Source organism: Abramis brama (genome assembly GCF_963993115.1).
Source record: "Abramis brama genome assembly, chromosome: 10".
NCBI lineage: Eukaryota > Metazoa > Chordata > Actinopteri > Cypriniformes > Leuciscidae > Abramis > Abramis brama.
In genome coordinates, this window is record NC_139972.1 from 32,596,379 (window position 1) to 32,613,764 (window position 17,386).

At 39.4% G+C, this 17,386-nt stretch overlaps 1 protein-coding gene across 1 annotated transcript in view; it reads left to right on the forward strand.

Moving 5' to 3' along the window:
* maml2 (mastermind like transcriptional coactivator 2) overlaps positions 1–17,386 on the forward strand; it is a 70,542-nt gene that overhangs the window by 41,665 nt on the left and 11,491 nt on the right. The window contains exon 3 of the mRNA XM_084125892.1: positions 8,284–9,540. Coding sequence (XP_083982018.1) covers positions 8,284–9,540 — 1,257 coding nt within the window. The remainder of the gene's footprint in view (positions 1–8,283; positions 9,541–17,386) is intronic.

The following is a 17,386-nucleotide window of genomic DNA, read 5'->3' on the forward strand; positions in this document are numbered from 1 at the left end:
TGATACAATCTTTATTTGAAGCATCATGCTAATTTCAAAAGGAGATTAACTCTATTTTGGTCACTTCCTTGCTTTAAATCCGAACACTTCTGTGATATTTTGAATTATTGTAAGACATAAACAATAATATTGTGTGGTCGAAAATACTTTGTGAAGCTGTTTCATACCTACACGAAAACTGCTCTCTCTGGATCAGTGGCAGCGCCAACGCAGATTTAAATGTTCCGGTGTGATTAGGTTTAATAGACACAGGATAATCATTGTCATTTAGGAGTAAGATCGTGTGGGTGTTTGAATTGAGATCACGATCTTTTTGATGCCTTTTTGCCAATTGCAAGAAGTGATTAAGTGATGAGTAATTAAATTGAGTAGAGTCAATTATTTTTGAATTTAGTTTGCTGTTGAGAAGTAACACAAAAAAGAAAGTTTTTTCTTTCCATAAAAATGAATGATGTAATATAAATAGTTATTTGATATAAAGTAGTAACACAGTATGTATTCCCAACACTGAGCCTCAGTGTTAATGCAGTGCGTTCAGTCACTCTTTCATGTACACTTTGATGTCTACTCAGTCAGGCACAAATACATGTAGAGCCGGGCCTGTAGGACGTGCCACAGGTCTGACAGCTGCTTCCAGGACGATGACTGTCACATCCTCTCGTTCTCATCGCCCTGAGCTCTCTATCAATTGCACTCCTCTTGCTAGCAGCACATGTTGCTGAGACCACACACACACACACTCATTCATTCTCCCCTATCTCCTCACTAGACTAGTTTCCTCTATCTGGTTAATGGTAGTGACAACCGCACACGAGGCAGATAATAACAGATGCGCTTCACACCAGTAGTTCTTAAATTTTGGGTCATGACCCAAAAACGGGTTGAAAAAACAATGCTGAATGCAATTCTCAATGCAGTTAGAGCATGAAACCAAAATGGTCATTTTTCCTATTCAGCCTATATGTCATTTTCGTAATTTGACACATTGGTGGGCCTATCCAATTCGTGGTATTTATTCACATTTTTGATGACATTTATGTTAAAACAATTTTGGTACTGTTGGGTCAACACTTGATGCTCAGTTTAAATCTGAATCCTGAAGAAAACCATATCCACTGTGTTATACAGTACAGAGAGGACAGTGGCAACAGGGCAAAACCTCTGAAAAGCTGTCATAAAACGTTCCAATTAATGGTCACGCTGGATTACAAACACTTTATCAGCAGACATGCACATGGTGCACGATGTGTGGCAGGTTTTAAGATTCCGGTTTGTAAGCATATACTGTATGCTGTGATAACGATAAAAAGCCTGCATCTTTACAGTGACATAATCCAGTTGCTATTACTTAAGAGGATTCTGGGTAATATGTTTTATTTTAACACTGTGACACCACATTATATTAAGATTAGCAATTTGTGTTTTTAAAGCTGCAATGTGTATTTTTGTGCCACTAGTGGCATGAAATGGAATTGTAAATATAACTTGATTTTTAATCTTTCTGAAGTAATGCACAGTGGGACTTACTATAAAGTGGTGATGATGTATGTTTGTTGATCAACTGAGAAGTTAGCATCACTTTAGTTCCCTCAGTGAAAACCCAATAGGATTTTTCTGTTGGCTTTTTGATAACTGCAGAAATGTATGATTCTGACATATTTTTTCATAACTGAACACAACTTTTATGAATTTTGAAGCCTAGGCCTAAATGCAAATGCCAGAAGTAAAACGATAAAAGCTGTAAACGAAACTCACCATAAATTGGATGAATCCAATCTGATTGCAGATTCCTCAAGGACTGTTTATATCTACTCTACTGTATATCGCTACTGTTTGTATCTAAAACTTCAGCACATGCACAGTGCATCAGTCACTATGTTTAGAAACAGAAAGCCATTGCAAGCTAAAGCTGCACGATTAATCGTTAAAAGATTGTGATCTCGATTCATACACTCACAAGATCTTATTCCTAAATTCAAATTAAATCCCAATCACACCGGAACATTCAAATCTGTTGCCGCTGATCCAGAGAGAGCAGTTGTCATGTAAAGATATTAAACAGCTTCATTTTTTCAAGCACACAGTATCAATATTTCTGTGTTACAAATATTCATATTATCACAGAAGTACTGGGATAAAAGTTTTTAGTTCGATTATGAACACTGATGTCTACGGTAATGATCAAAATAGACTAAATCACATTTTGAAAGTAACTTGGGACTTTTTTTAAACAATTATAACATTTTTGCCTCGAATACATATTTTAAAGATATGTCAAAAACCTTTTCTAGCAGATATTTAGCAAATATTCAGTCTCTTACCAGTTCTTTCCACCTGCTACCATGTTTATAATGTACAATAAGACGTACTGCAAATAAACATAAGTACCACATTTGGTGCTAATATTACTAATATGTTCCAATTTAATATTATTTCAGATCTATGCTACCCTTTCAATCAGATCAATTGAGGTGTTTACATGAAGCCTTTTCAGTCCGATTAAGCTATCATTCCGCATTTGGGAGATGTAAATCGCAATAATTGTGAAATATAAATTCTTTTTTTTTTACTCAGAAGCAGAAATGAGAAAGACTTTTAACGTTGAAAAGCTTTATCACTTCAGCTTTAAACCAACAGCTCATTTTCTCAATGTTTACTATAAAGTGGTTTATAATCACTAATTTCCATGCTAGAAGATCTTTGTCTACATGAGCGTTACCCACAGCACACCGCCTAGTGCGCCTCAGTGGAGCGATGTTACTTTACAATATTAATCTGCCGTCGTGTTGGTTTTCAGCAAGAGCAATGTCACGCGTGTGATACCTCTAAGCCTTCGCACGGTTTGTGCTGAGAGCCGTTTCTTCTCCTCCCTCCAGGAGTCACTTTCAAAGTGATGTTCTCTGAGCTCATTAAAGCTTAATCAGAAAATCTATTTTCAGGTCACTTGTAGCTCTGTCAGGAGGATTTCCGATGAATGGAGGGCACTGTTTCTCCGCAGCCCCTCCGCCAAAATGAACGCATTGTATTATCAGACCGTTTCAAATGTGGTTGGCATACCGACAATAAACTCTTTGCCTTAATATGCTACATCTGGTTGGTGGCCGTTATCTGTGTCACCATGTGAATATTTTATAGAGATGTCTTGTTTAATCTGGCGAGGAACTGTATAAGGTAGTGGCACACATGGCTGTCACTGGGATCTTCTCTCAGTATGGGACACAGTTCTTCACAGGCCAATGTTTGACTTGTTTTGGGAACTGAGATACGCTTATCTATCTTAAAAAGATAAGAGACACAGATTGCACAGTTGTATGACACTCTTCCTTTATAAAATCCCATCATAGGAAATAATCTACTGTTTAAACCAAGTAGGGACATGAAAAAAGATTCTGGAGTGTTGCAATCTTGTTTCATAAACTAATATAAATAATGTTGAGGGAGGTGGCAAAGAGTTTGTAAAAGCATAGAAAGATTCACTGATGTAGCATAAAATCCTGGCTGATCGTAAAGTGCTGTTCTTGTGTTGTATCATTTTTAGCAAGCATCAGTATTTCTCCTACTTATGGTTAAGTATTACATTTGCATGTAATCTCTCTGGCACTGTGTGTGAATGATGAATGATACATCAGACTGTGCAGAGAATTGAGCTATTATTTTTCTGAGCGCTTGTTGGATAATAAAACAAGCGGAAAATTCTAGTGGTCAACCAGTTTTGGATTTTTAGGGGCCAATAACCAAATTTTTGCAACATTGTAAATACGTGCCTCTACATGCATTTTTGCAAAGCTCCGAAAATGTATCCATGCATACAATGCAGTTACCAGCTGAAATGAACACTAGTGGCAGTAAAACACAACTTTTATTCCTTTTCACACAAATTATTATTACAGGGGCATATTATCAATTAATAAAGACTTATTTTCATGCGGTTCCTTGCACAACACTATGTTATGACATCAAAACACTTTTAAAGTTGATGTCTGTAGGATTTTTATGTTAAAATACATTGTCATTCATGGGTTTATCTCCCCCAAAAGTATAAATACTGAGCCGCTCAGACCCTTCAATCTCTTTCCCGCTAATGAAAAAAGTCAAATATCGGCCAGTTGATCAGTCCAAAATATTGTTCTATCACTAAAACAACACTTACATTGAAGGAGGGAGCATCTTTACTAGCCTAAGATAGTTTGCTGGTCTTAAGGCCCGTACACACCGGGACGAATATCGGCGCACGTTATTCGCCAGCGTTTTTCAACGCGTTTTTTGTGTTCACACCCAAGCGATTTTCGCTGACGATGAGCCGAGTGAACATGCAAATTCATTCCCTGACATTAGATGGCGCTTAATGTAAAACAGAAATACCCCGGTGGCGATTGTCAAACGTTGGGAAAAAGTTATAGCCTATGTACATGAAAGACAATTAAGTGAAATGAAACTAACCATCAAATTCCCATTTGCTCTGCAATACCACTCCATAACAGTTCTCTTTTATCAAGATTTTTGTAGTCACTGTCGCGTTTGTCATATAGTTCTTTATGTTCCGACACCAACGAGACCAGCAGCTCTACATTCATCTTGCCTTGCATCTTCCTCGTCTTATTTGTTCCCGGCGGCAGTGTAGAGGTGTAGACGCTACTTGGCGTATATCTTCTTTGCCGTTATGTATGTGTGCTCGGCAAGACCGTTTTGTGTTTGAGCGCCCCCAAGTTGTGTTTTACTGTAACTTCAGAAGCTCCAGACACGTGAGCAAAAGCGCCAATCTCATTGGTCGGATAGTTTTTGACGCGGCGCGTCAAACCAAAAAAACGAACCCGAGGCGTTTTTTAAAAAGTGACGCTTTTACGCGTGGCGTTTTTTGCGTCGGTGTGCACACTCACATTGGTGCCCTTTGTTTAGTCACGAGGCGTTAAACGTCGGCGAAAATCTTGCGCGAAATTCGTCCCGGTGTGAACAGGCCTTTAGGCTTTTAATCTGGGGTATGTTTCTCAAAAGCATTGTTAGCCAGCTATAGTTGCAAGGTCCGTTGTTACTAACATAGTTCAACGATTCGGCGTTTCCTGAAACTAGCAGCGAACACTCAGGCTTTGGTTAGAAGCATAGTTTCTTGTTAGTTAGACAAGTGTGGACTTACATAGATCATGGCTTTGTGGAACAATAGAGTGCATTAGTACCCGCCCCCTTTTTCAGTGGCGTTGGTTTCGGAAGTATTTTTCCCATTCATGTTTCCCATAGGTTAAACCATAGATTCAAATCCCATAGATTTTTAAAAGTCTTCATTATAGCGTTATAAGCCATGAAACAAACCAATCAGCTATGAAGGGAATCATAACATTACAAACTTAGATTTGAAGCAATAAAGTTGGTAACACTTTACAATAAGGTTAATTAGTTAACAGTAGTTAATGTATTAACTAACATGAACTAACAATGAGCAATACTTTTGTTACAGTATTTATTCATCTTTGTTAATTTTAGTTAATAAAAATACAGCTGTAGGCAATGATCTAAGTCCACACTTGTCTAACTAACAAGAAACTATTGGAACTAAGGAACCCACAATGAATCTAACATCAAATAAAGAAAACCACAAGGAACAAAAATAGTGAAATAGTGAATAGTGATTAGTCACCTCAACCATGTTTGTGAAGAATACATTGTGAAGAAAGCTGCTGAATAAATGAACCCCATGCATACTGGAGTATGCCAGATACATGCATGTCATTTTTTTTGTAGTTTTGTGTAAATGAACTATAATAATCTGACATTAATTGCGATCCTGAATTAATTAAGTTCCAGAAGGTATTACTCCATCACATGACATCGACAAACCTATTTTGAACCAATGTGGTTCAAATGATGGATGTGCGACCATGTTAATACAGTTTCAGAAAACAGTCACAGCAAGCTAGTACATTTTTACAACGATACATTGTATTATGGAAGTTAAACGAGTAATGAACCCTTAGGTCAGACTGGGCTTTTTTTGGCAGGATGTAGATGGGTTTTGAGCAGCACTTACTAACAGGCTAAAAACCTAATAGGAACCACATAGCAGCACCCAAGCATTGACATACACACTCTCACACACCCTGATGTCCAGCCTAATTCAAATCTTGCTTAATCCCAATGAACTTGTTTGAACAAGCACAATTTGATGTAATTTGTTATCCTTAACCTGGATGAGTCAGAAAAGTAATTTGAATACTGATGTCAGCATGCCAAATATAGCTAATTGAACTATCATAGTGGTTATTGAGAGACAGAGATGGTGGTGGGGTGTGGAGAATTGTGATCACTCCCAGTCCTGAAGGCATAAAATATCCCAGCCCAGTAATATTTCCAGTAAATGGAAATGTCTCCAATTTGCCGCCACAGCGAAAACCGCACCACAGTCACCCGTCCCTGCGCTGATAATGATGTTGGGTTGAACACACATCTCTCTCTGTAGGCAATAATGTCAGATGGTGTTTAAATAACTTTGCATATCCATGTGCTGGCAATATTGCTGCTGTGTGGAAATAACGTTGGTTATGTTGGTTTCGGTCAGCAGCTACTTCATGATTATTTTGTCTGTTAAATTATATTCATCATACTACATCGCACTGAAAATGTGCAGATGTAGGAGCTTTGTTGGTGTAATGTATTGTAGTCAGGTTCATTTTCTAACTCTAGTAACGTATGCCTTCATTGCCCTTTAAAGTAAAAATTATTAAGTATTGGACTACATTTGTCTCTATACGGCTACTTAAACAGCGCTTATGAGTCATTGTTAAAGCCTTATTTACATAAATTAAGACTTGAGGAACAAAGGGAACCATTTCACACAAGGAAAATGCTGCTATCTTTACAGCAAGCTAACAGTGGGAAATGTAATTCATGCAAATGAGGGACACAGATAAAGCCTTCTTTTGTCTAACATCATCTATCTAGTGGCTAAATTTATCCACACAGCTAATACAAGGTTTTGAGACAATAGTTTTTGTAATATATTTTTTCAGCAATTGTTGTTAGGGAGCACAGACCTGCTGCTAGTGAAACATGTGGATTAGTGGAGATGCTCAAATCTTATCCAGGGGATATTCATGATATGATTAGGATTGGGTCTCATTAACTGTAGTATTGAGTGTACACACATATTTGTGTGTAAAACCTGTGTGTGAACGTTTCCACAAGGAAATTGATTTATCAATACGTTTGCAAATAAATAAATTGTAAATTTAGGTTAAGGTATAGAACCAACCCCCAACACAAATGCAAAAATTACTTGTGGTGGCATTAGACACATGAAATGTGTTAAGAAAAAATATGCATCAATACTGTATGTATTAATAACTAAGAGACCCTAAAATAAGTCCTATTTCAGAGTCATGAAAAAAAAAAACACATTATAGGTGTGATAGGCGCTGCATAAAAACAGCTGATAACATAGTCTAGGCCTCTGTAAAAGGTGTTTTTTTGTGTGTGTGTTTCAGCTGGTTTTGAGAGTGGCTTTACAGAAATATCTTGCTATGCATGCTCTCAGGGCAAGAGCATATCTTTAGAGGGAAACACATTTGCAGAGAGTGATGAATCGCTGTACAGAAGATGGTTTGTGCATGCATTATGCTAATTACTAACTGTGGGCATGAACTCCTTAATTTAAAATGAATCTAGATTTATTCACGTTCGAACGAGTGTAAGAATACATGTATGTGCGTGCACCCCTGTATAAAGCATTAAAACATTCTTTGTGCACATAAGCACTCAACAATTATTAGTAATTGAGACCAAATTCTATGTCTAGCACATACAGTCTAACCTATATCTGTAGACATTACCCTAATAGGACCCTGTGGGAAATCATAAACTTTCTATATTAAATCAAATACGTCTCTTTTGAAATGCAAAATGGGCAACTGAACAAGGGTAAAGAGTATCGGCTGTAAATGACAAAACTCCATCAATTTTCATAGAGATAATTCACCCAGAGAACACATTTTTCATACACTAATATTTAGAACTCCTTTCATAGTTGTAATTGGTTTGAACCATCAAAGAGTATTTTAATAAGAGTTCATTAATTAGATAGAGATGGTCTTGTTACATTATGTGCCCTTGTCTCCCGGTTGAGCAGAAAATTAGTTCATTTTGGCTGAAAAAAGCTAGCGTGAGGCTTTTGAAGAAATCTTTTGATGAAATTTGTAGAAAAATATGCCTTTAATTGTCTTTTTTTTTTTGCACCTGATTTGTGAAACATATTGAGTTCAATAAAAACTTTCCATTCTTTCTCCATTCTTTTTTCAGCAAGGACTTAGGAGAAAGATTGAAGCACAGTCTCCTGGATATACACCCAAGCAGAATGGCCTCTCCTGTGGAGCGTCAGGATCCGACTTTAAGCGCCTTCGCATGGAACCCAGCTCTTTTCGACCTGGATCCTGTGCTTTAGCTTCAGGACAGACTCAAAGAATGGTTGGGGATGCCACCCAGGGTAACATCCATCGAAGAAAGGACACCTTCATGATGCCTCATGGAGTTGGCAGTGATTTATTCAACATAACTCTAAGGGATATAAAGAAGGAACCTATTGAAGTTCAGACCTGTGGCCAGTCGTCCACAGATCATGCCCCATTGATGTTTGACTTCAAAGATGAAGTAAGTGGACAGATTGACCCAGAGCTCCAGGACTTGTTCGATGAGCTCACCAAGAACGTGCCCTCACTCAACGATCTCGAGCTAGAGAAGATGCTAAAGCAAGATGATTTTGGTCTGGATCTGGGCCGACCCAGTTCGGCTGGTGCGGCTCCTCCATGTATTCACCTGGATAAGCCAATCAAGACAGAGTACTCACCAGATTTTAGCCAGGCAGCTGGAGGCTCTCAACAACTAAGACCAGCCTCTGCTGGACCTTCCTTTTCTATGGCCAATGCAACTTTATCCACCTCAACCATCACTTCAGGGCACCATGGACAGGTACCTTCTGGCGGTCCATCTCGAGGCCTTCCAGCATGGCCTGAGATGTCACATGCTGAACAGTTGAAGCAAATGGCTGCTAACCAACAGCAGCCCAGCCCTATGCTTCACAACCACCAGCAGAGTCAAGCAGGAGGGGTTAGGAACTGGTCTTCCGCATTAGGTGTTCACCAAACTCCTGGCTCTTTCAATCAGGAGACTCTTCCTGGCAATGCTTCCCTTTCTCAGCAGAGACTTAACGCTCAAAGTGCCGGTCAGGCCAAAGGCATGTCTAACTGTTTTCTCAAGCCCAATGGATTCAACCCTTCCCATCACATCGACACAAAGGTTCTCAGCAGTAAGCCCCTGCTGCATTTCAGCCCTAAAGCACCACCTTCCACCACGGGCAAACAAATGCCCATCATGGCTGTTCCACCTAACAAAACAACCATACAACCGCAGCCGTCTACTGCAGGCCAGGGCATGCACTTTCAGAACTGCCAGCTGCCCATGCAGTCATCTCCCTGCTTACAAACTAAGCCTTTAATTCAAAGGCCTCAACTCAGTCAGCATGGTGCTGGAATCGGTTTCAAAATGGCACAGCAGAGACAGGTAAGAGCCTGTGTTGGTCCTTTTAACGATTGTTGCTTGTTTGACTGTATATGCTCCCACGGACATCTTGTGTAAAAGCCAGAACACACTGGGTCCCATTCACTAACTGTCAGAGTGACGATTCTCATTTTCTCAATGCATCGATTACAAACCCATGCACTGCACTCTTTGTTGCCTTTTCCTGGATCGCGCTCAATCTCTGTTCCTTCTGTAGGTTTCATTGACACTTTTTCTGAGCAGCTTTCTGAGAACCTTGTTTGCTCTTTCATCAGGACAGTGATTGACTATAAACATTAGCAGATGACAGCTCTCTCACACTAGCGCTGTAATTTCGAGTTGAATACACAGAAACCATTAATAATGCTGCCAATTCATTGTGTGACCACTACTCCTGAAAAAAGTTGCTTCATTGCTTGATAACTTCACCGCTATAAACAATCTTAAGTAGTTTTTCTGTTTCTTACTTATAACACATTAGGAGAACTATTTATACATAATCCTATGAATGTACTTAAAAAAATAATTGGATCATTAATCGAAATCCAAAAAATAATTGGATCATTAATCGAAATCAAATCAATGAATGTCTTAATTGATGTTTTATTAACAAAGTTAGGGAGTAACACATTCAAATGATCTATCCAATCAGCATGAGAGGAGGCCCAGACAGCAACATAATGTCGGCCCACATCTGGTACACGTGGAATCGTGGGCCGGATCTGGGCCGACACTATGTTGCTGTCTGGGGGTCTATATATATTTATATTTACATTACATTTAATCATTGCGACTTACAAATAAGGAGAACAATAGTTTTTTTTAGTAAGTGTTAGTATTAATAGGTCAAGTGTTGCTGAAAAAGATGTGTCTTCAGCAGTTTCTTGAAAATGTCTAAAGACTCAGCAGCTCTGGTAGAGGTGGGCAGGTTATTCCATGTCAGGGTAAAGGTCTGTGAAAGTGATTTTGTGCCTCTTTGGGATGGCACCACAAATATATATACTCACCTATGTTCCTCGACAGTTTTCTGCATCCCTCGACCACCTGACTCCTCACTTTTGGCAGGTTCCTATCCCAGCCAAGGACACCCAGTACTCTAGGTTTGGGCCAAAATTCCAAGCTTGGAGCCCTCCCCTCGGACAGCACGCCAAATACGCATACTCTTTTAACAAAGATTCACACGCCTACTAACCATGCATACACACAAACGTTTGTGTAACATTTTGGAATATTTAAATAAATTTGCATTACATTTTATTCTGAAACCACACATCACAAAAATCACATACTCCCAGTGGTCTTGTATATATGCCGCCCTGCCCCTCAGGTTTCACTCTTGCACAGCATTTTTTGTAACTTTGCAAGCGGCAAAGATTCTGAAGATGCACAACTTCGAATCGACGCTGGCCTAGCAGTACACCGGCAAACAGTTCGCTCTGCTCAATGTTCCGTCCATGTGTGCGCTCCGCATAGTTGATCTAGTTAGTTGATAGTTGCCCGAGCGAAATCTCCACTCCGCTCATGCTCTCTGGAAAAGCAAAGTCTGCTCAAATAATGTGCCAACCTGAAATTTTTCTGTAGTAGACTTGTTTCTGTTTACAATAGCCTCACTGTGCTGTAAAATGATGTGGTATAGTCGTGCTGGGCCATGCTAGTAAAATGACGCTACCCTCTCGTTCACTGATCAGCTCCTCGCTATATGCTCACATAATCTGGTAATAATAGTTTTCTAGGACTATACTTTATTTTGATAATTGGTCAAAAATGTATCTGTTATATCTTATTCTGTTGCATAGAACTTAATGAAGAATAATATATTGTATTTATTATTATTTTAAAATATTTTCTGTCCAATTTTGGTGTGTTACTTTAAATAAAAACATTTTATTTGAATAAAAAATCAGATTCAATAACATTATTGAATTTACTTAAAAAGTCATTAATAATTATTAAGAAAGCATTATTTTTGGTTTTCATTCGGTTTCAGTTTCGGGCCAGAATTTTAATTTCGGTGCATCCCTAATATTTGAGGGTGGCACACTTGGCATTGTTCGAGGATCTTGCTGTGCATGCTGTCAGGCAAAAGCACATCTTCAGAGATCCTCATATTGTTGAGAAGGTCTACGCAATATTTAGTGAATGAGACCCACCGTGCAACATCAACTATCTTTGTGTTGGACTGTATGATACGTCAAGACTTTAGTCAAATAATTATCTTTGCTACATTTTCTATTTAAACACTCTTATCACATTTTCGCTGTGCAGAGCAGGTTGTTCTTGACACAATAGTGTCGTTGTGTCAAAACCACACACCCTGCTTTCTTTCCATCTGTCAGCCTGTTGTGTTAGCCGATAGCAGTCTGCCAACTGCTTTAAACTCAATAGATCTGCACATTGCTGTAGGCCTGTTTTTCATTTTGTTTTTACTGATTGTTGTTGGTGTCTAGGCGGGTGTAGGGTGCCTTGAATTTGTATATACCCTCAAAGCAGTTTGATGTTAGCCTGACTTTCTAGAGCATGGTGGATTAACATGCGAAACTTCTAATTTCTCCGCCTGTCACAGTCACTTGCCGTCAGGGCATAGATGCGCACAGCGGGATTTGCTAATTGGAGGTTGTTAGCTGCAAGGGACAAGTTGTGGAAAATGACAGTAATCTGCTTAGCCCAGTGCCGGAGGTTGAGGCACTGATTTGTTATGATTGGGGAGCTTTTGAACATCCTCCTTTTCAGTTTAATATAAACAGTATCTTACATTTTTTTTGTGGGAAATGATAACGGGAACCACACAAGAGGAGTCATCTTTACCCATTCCAAAAGCACATCAGATAGAGGGGAGTGTGGAGAGACATGCTTGATTTTGACACAAAGATGTTGTTCAATCACATGAACAACATAAAGCTCTTTTTGCAGCCGTTGATGGGAGAGTTGTTTAGACTCTTTAAGGGCTTTTCATTCGACCTTGTCTTGTGTTCTGTACCTAATGCACGAATCCAAATCCAATACACTTTTAGTAATGTAAAATTAAGTTTTAATCTTTTGCTGTGCTTTAAAGAAGTTGACTTGCATACTAAAGCTACTTGATTAATACTTTTAACTGTGGTGTGGTATTTGATATTATAGTTTTATATTATAAACGATATGATATTATATGATATATTATATGATATTATAAACGAGCCAATGGCATGGGAAGTGCCATGGGTCTGCGGAATTGGTGCAACTCCGCGCAACTCCGCCCCACCGCGTGGGTATAAATGAGGAGCGCCGGCAATCTCGCATTATGTTTTCTCGCTGAGGAGCCGAGACTGAACTCCAGGCCGATTCAGCGGTACAGCGGTTGTGGCAGAGGGACATAACGTCTCCGTTCCCTACTCAATGAATGAGGGTTACATACGTAACCGAGACGTTCCCTTTCGTACGGTCACTACGAGTTACGTCAGTGACTGACGAAATTGGGGGTCCCAGTATAATCACACCACATCAGCTGTCTTCCCTGCTCCCTGTGCAAGACTGAGCTTCCTGTTGTGAGACTAGCACGGATGAAGGGCTAGGCTTAACGCAGGAATACCAAGGTACACTGGGTAACATATCCCAGGAGGAATATGTAACACAACGCCTACCCATAGGTAGAAGGCAGAAGGGTGTGTCTTATTCACACGACTATAAAAAAATACTATAATACTATTGCTTTGGCACAGTACTTTTTATGTACCCTTTTGATTGTATTGCAGCTAAAGCCATTGTCCTGAATCATCCACAAGCTGCACATACGGGAGCAGAGTTTAAAAAATACCTTCTACATCACAGGCAAATGACTGGATGCATGTTTGGTTTTCACTCCAAACGATTCACTGAGAGATTCAAACTGAATTGCGAACCGAGTCATTTGACCAATTCATGAAAATAACCAACTTAAAAATTTTTTATTTAGTTTTGAAAGCCAACACAAAGCGCACAATTACTGTCAGAAAAACTGATTGTCAAAAATATTCTGCTTAGCAATAAACATGCTTCACTACCACCTTGCAACTGTGAAACAGTTATAAAATGAAAGTTTATTGCTATTTGTTGTGCAGGTATTGCCCAATACTTCTTTCTAGAGTTGAATTGGCTTCATGATTAATATAGTGTTACTATTGTCCATTATTCAGCTTAAAACTTTAAATTAACATTAAAGGGACTGTGTGTAGGAATTTCTCCCATCTAGTGGTGAAATTGTATTTTGCATTCAAACGAATAATGCTCTCCAGCGCCTCATTTTTTTAAATGCGCGTTGCATCTACGGTAGCCGTTATGTACTAAAAAGCTATGACAGGATGTCTTATAATAGCACTTCGAGTTTTTCTTCGGGTGAACAGGTTTGTTATTTAAAACAAACTGAAACTTGAAACAACGAAAAAAAGAATGCTACAGTATGAATTACTGACTGTGAAAAACATTAACTATGGTAATTAGTAGTAATGCCTTCATTACTCGTTATATTTTTTGAAGTACGTGCATTGTTAGATATCATCATCATCAGAGCCTTCTCTAATGTTACTTTACTCAATAGCTGCTATTCATCAAAGAGCCTGTTTAACTTTTAACTATAAATGTTCTTCTGTCTATATAATAAAGTACACAACCAAGCAGTGAAAAAAAGCTTGTAATTAAGACCGTAACATTGACTTACCTGTCGAGAAGAAAGCAGGCAACTTCAGGGTCTCTTTTGAAAGCTTTCTCCTGCATTAGCTATCCTGACATTAACCCTTGTTTTTGTAATCTCCGGTCACGTTTCCTTTTACGGTCTATTTTGGACTTTTCCGACGACGAGGACTCCTTATCCTGTGACTCAGCATATGTATGAATGAACGGTGTATAAATAACCGTGCAGTGCATCCTTTTAAACTTGCCGCGGCAGTGACAAGCGCCTCTTACTGCTCTGCTCCACCGCTTCTGCTGGCTTCAGTCACGTGACGCTGGCTCTGAACGAAAACGCGTTGGCCTAGTACTTTTTGTCCCTCTCTGCTATTATAGTTTTTCAAGATGGCGGAACTACATGGAAGCCTCCGTGGACCTACCCGTCCCATGTATATAAAGATAATAAATTCTTCGTTTACGAGGATTAGTCTGATCATTGGCATAGGTATTTGTACACCATTGAGGGCATATTTATTAATAAAAATATTGATTTTAGATAATAAAATACCTAAAAAGCTACACATAGTCCCTTTAAAGGGTAACTAAACCCTAAACCAACTTTTGGTTTTTTGACATTTGGGTATAAAGTGTTTTAATTCTACAGTATATGGTGTAAAAACGTCTGAGTGCTGCCCTCTTCAGGTTGAACGGTGGCTACTGCAGTTGAATTTTCCTATTGGATGTTTGCGGTACTGCGTGACGTAAGCAGGTTCCAGCTCACCACGCCCTTGGTACGAGCTCACCACACCCTTGGTACGAGCTACCACGCATAGTATTGCATCAGTTAGGATAGCTTCAAGTTAGCGTAGATTTATCTGTATTTAGTACAGTGGTCAGGAGGGTACATAGGTGTAGTGTTGCTGGTTGCAACAACACTGCTGGATGGCATAGCTTTCCAGCAGACTTGGAAATTAGGCGCCAGTGGTTGCATGCACTTGGCCTGGAAGACCGTGAGTTCCCGCCTAGAGCTCAAGTGTGCAACCTGCATTTTACGCGGGATTGCTTCTCCATCGCAATAGAGGTGGAAATGGGCTTCTCCACACAGCTTGCGCTGAAAAGCGAAGCAGTGCCAAACGCTGCTCCTCCTGCATGGACTCCACCACCGCAGCGGCGTCTTGATGTGAGTGATCATATATATTTTAATCACAATTTATGGTTAGGCTAAAGTTAATCCTCTGGGGTCAACAAACGCGCCGGCGTATTTTCCAGCACTTTTCCAGCATTTTTCAAATATTGCCAGTGGGTGGAGTCAGGCTCTGACCAGGGGTTTAGTTACCCTTTAAATTTCATGCTTGTGTTTTGATATTTGGAAGCATTTGTTGTGATTGCATTGACAGCATTGATGGGGTTAAGTATGCTGCACCAGTGGAAATGAAGCCAGAATGTCTGTTCCAACAGGGAGAAAAATAGGCAATGGACAGTCTTCCCACAGTGAACTGAATTAGTAATGCCATGGAAATAAAGGTTCCGAAATGGTGCCGTGATCCCACCGGAGCCCTCAATAACTTTTGTTCAAGCTGAATTTTCTCCCACTGGGTGCAATACACAAAATGCATGTAAAGAGACCAGAATGTTGGGTCTGTTTCTTGTTTCCTTGTTCTCACAGCCTGCTGATCAGTTGTCAGCCAACAGTAAGTACGGCAAACAGGGTATCTGCGACATCACAGGCTGTCATAAGAGTCGAGTGGAAATCTTTTTATTGCCTGTGGAGAAAAAATGTACTGCATGCACTACCTGAGAGAGAGAAAAAAAAGCCTCAGACAGTGTAATATATCACATTGAGAGACCTGCGTGCCCCAAAAACTTCAAGCAGCGCCTGATACTTTCTGATTAAAGTGCTGTTACACTGACTAGTCAATATATGCTGGAGCGTTTCAAGTATTTCTGTCTGATGTGAGACAGCTGTGCTACAACACCTAGTGAACTGCCTAACACTTCCTGCATAGCAGCCATCTATAGAAACATTAGATTAGACAGTAACTGTAGTGGAAGCTCATAATTGACTGAATTAAAACACTGTATGTTGGCAGCGATGCTGTGCATCACACTATTAGCACCCCCACAGAAGACTTGCCTCTCAGTTGGGTAATATCGTCTACCAAATATTTTGGGCTGAAACAATTTTTTTTAGTTTCGGGCCAAAATGGTTTTGGAGGGTTGAAATCCGTGACCGAAACATGTTTATATTTAAATGTGTTTGCTCACTCTTGCTGAAGTACTGTGTTCCCCCAACCCGATCTTACGGTAATTCATACGAATTTTACAAGGTGGCTAATTCGTACGAATTCATACGATCTCACTCGTTCGAATTCGTAAGATTTTTGCTAAATCGTACATATTTTACGAGTTGCCCAATTCGTATGAATGACCTACCCCTGACCCCGTTCCTAAACCTACCCATCATGTGGGTTTAGACAAATCATTAGCCACCCTTTACTCACTCGTAAATTGGTTGTGAGATAGCGTTGGTTCCCCTGAGAAACTTTGCATTCTCTCTCTAAAGCATCGAAATAAAACTGTTCCTCCCGCCTCTTATTATTTCCATCATTGCGAACGAACGCAGTTCCATTTTTATTCCATTTTTTTTTAGATTATTTTTTGTATGTTGGGTTTTATGTGGTTCAGTGGTTTTAAACTATTGATAGTTTTCAGTATCTAAATAATTTTAAAAAGACATTTCTTTTGATTAGTCCACCATCTTGGATTTAGTTTTCCTCTGCTTGTCATGGTGCATTCTGGGATTTCCTTCTCTGGGATTTTCTACGGAGGCAGCACACTAGGTTTTGAAATAGAGCATGTGTTTCATATCTTAACAGTATAGGGCACTGAATGGACAGATAAAGTAGACCTGATAACCATAGTATTAGTATCATAACTAAATCTCTTTAACAATAAGGTGGTTTAGAAAGTTCCCCGTCAAGTTACTTGGGTCAATAGGCAATGACCTACATGTAACAACCACCCATAATACCCAAGTCCAAAGAGTTTGTGTGTTATTTTGATCCCGAAATGTAAGTAAGAAAGATGTAACCCTATTAAGATCTACTGCATCATATTTGATACGCAGATTTCTAAGGTCTCTTAATTATCAGCATGTTCAAAACTTTGCTGAAAAACTCACTCTACTGCATGCCTTCTGTCGTCTGTTTGATGACTCTGAGTAAAAGGC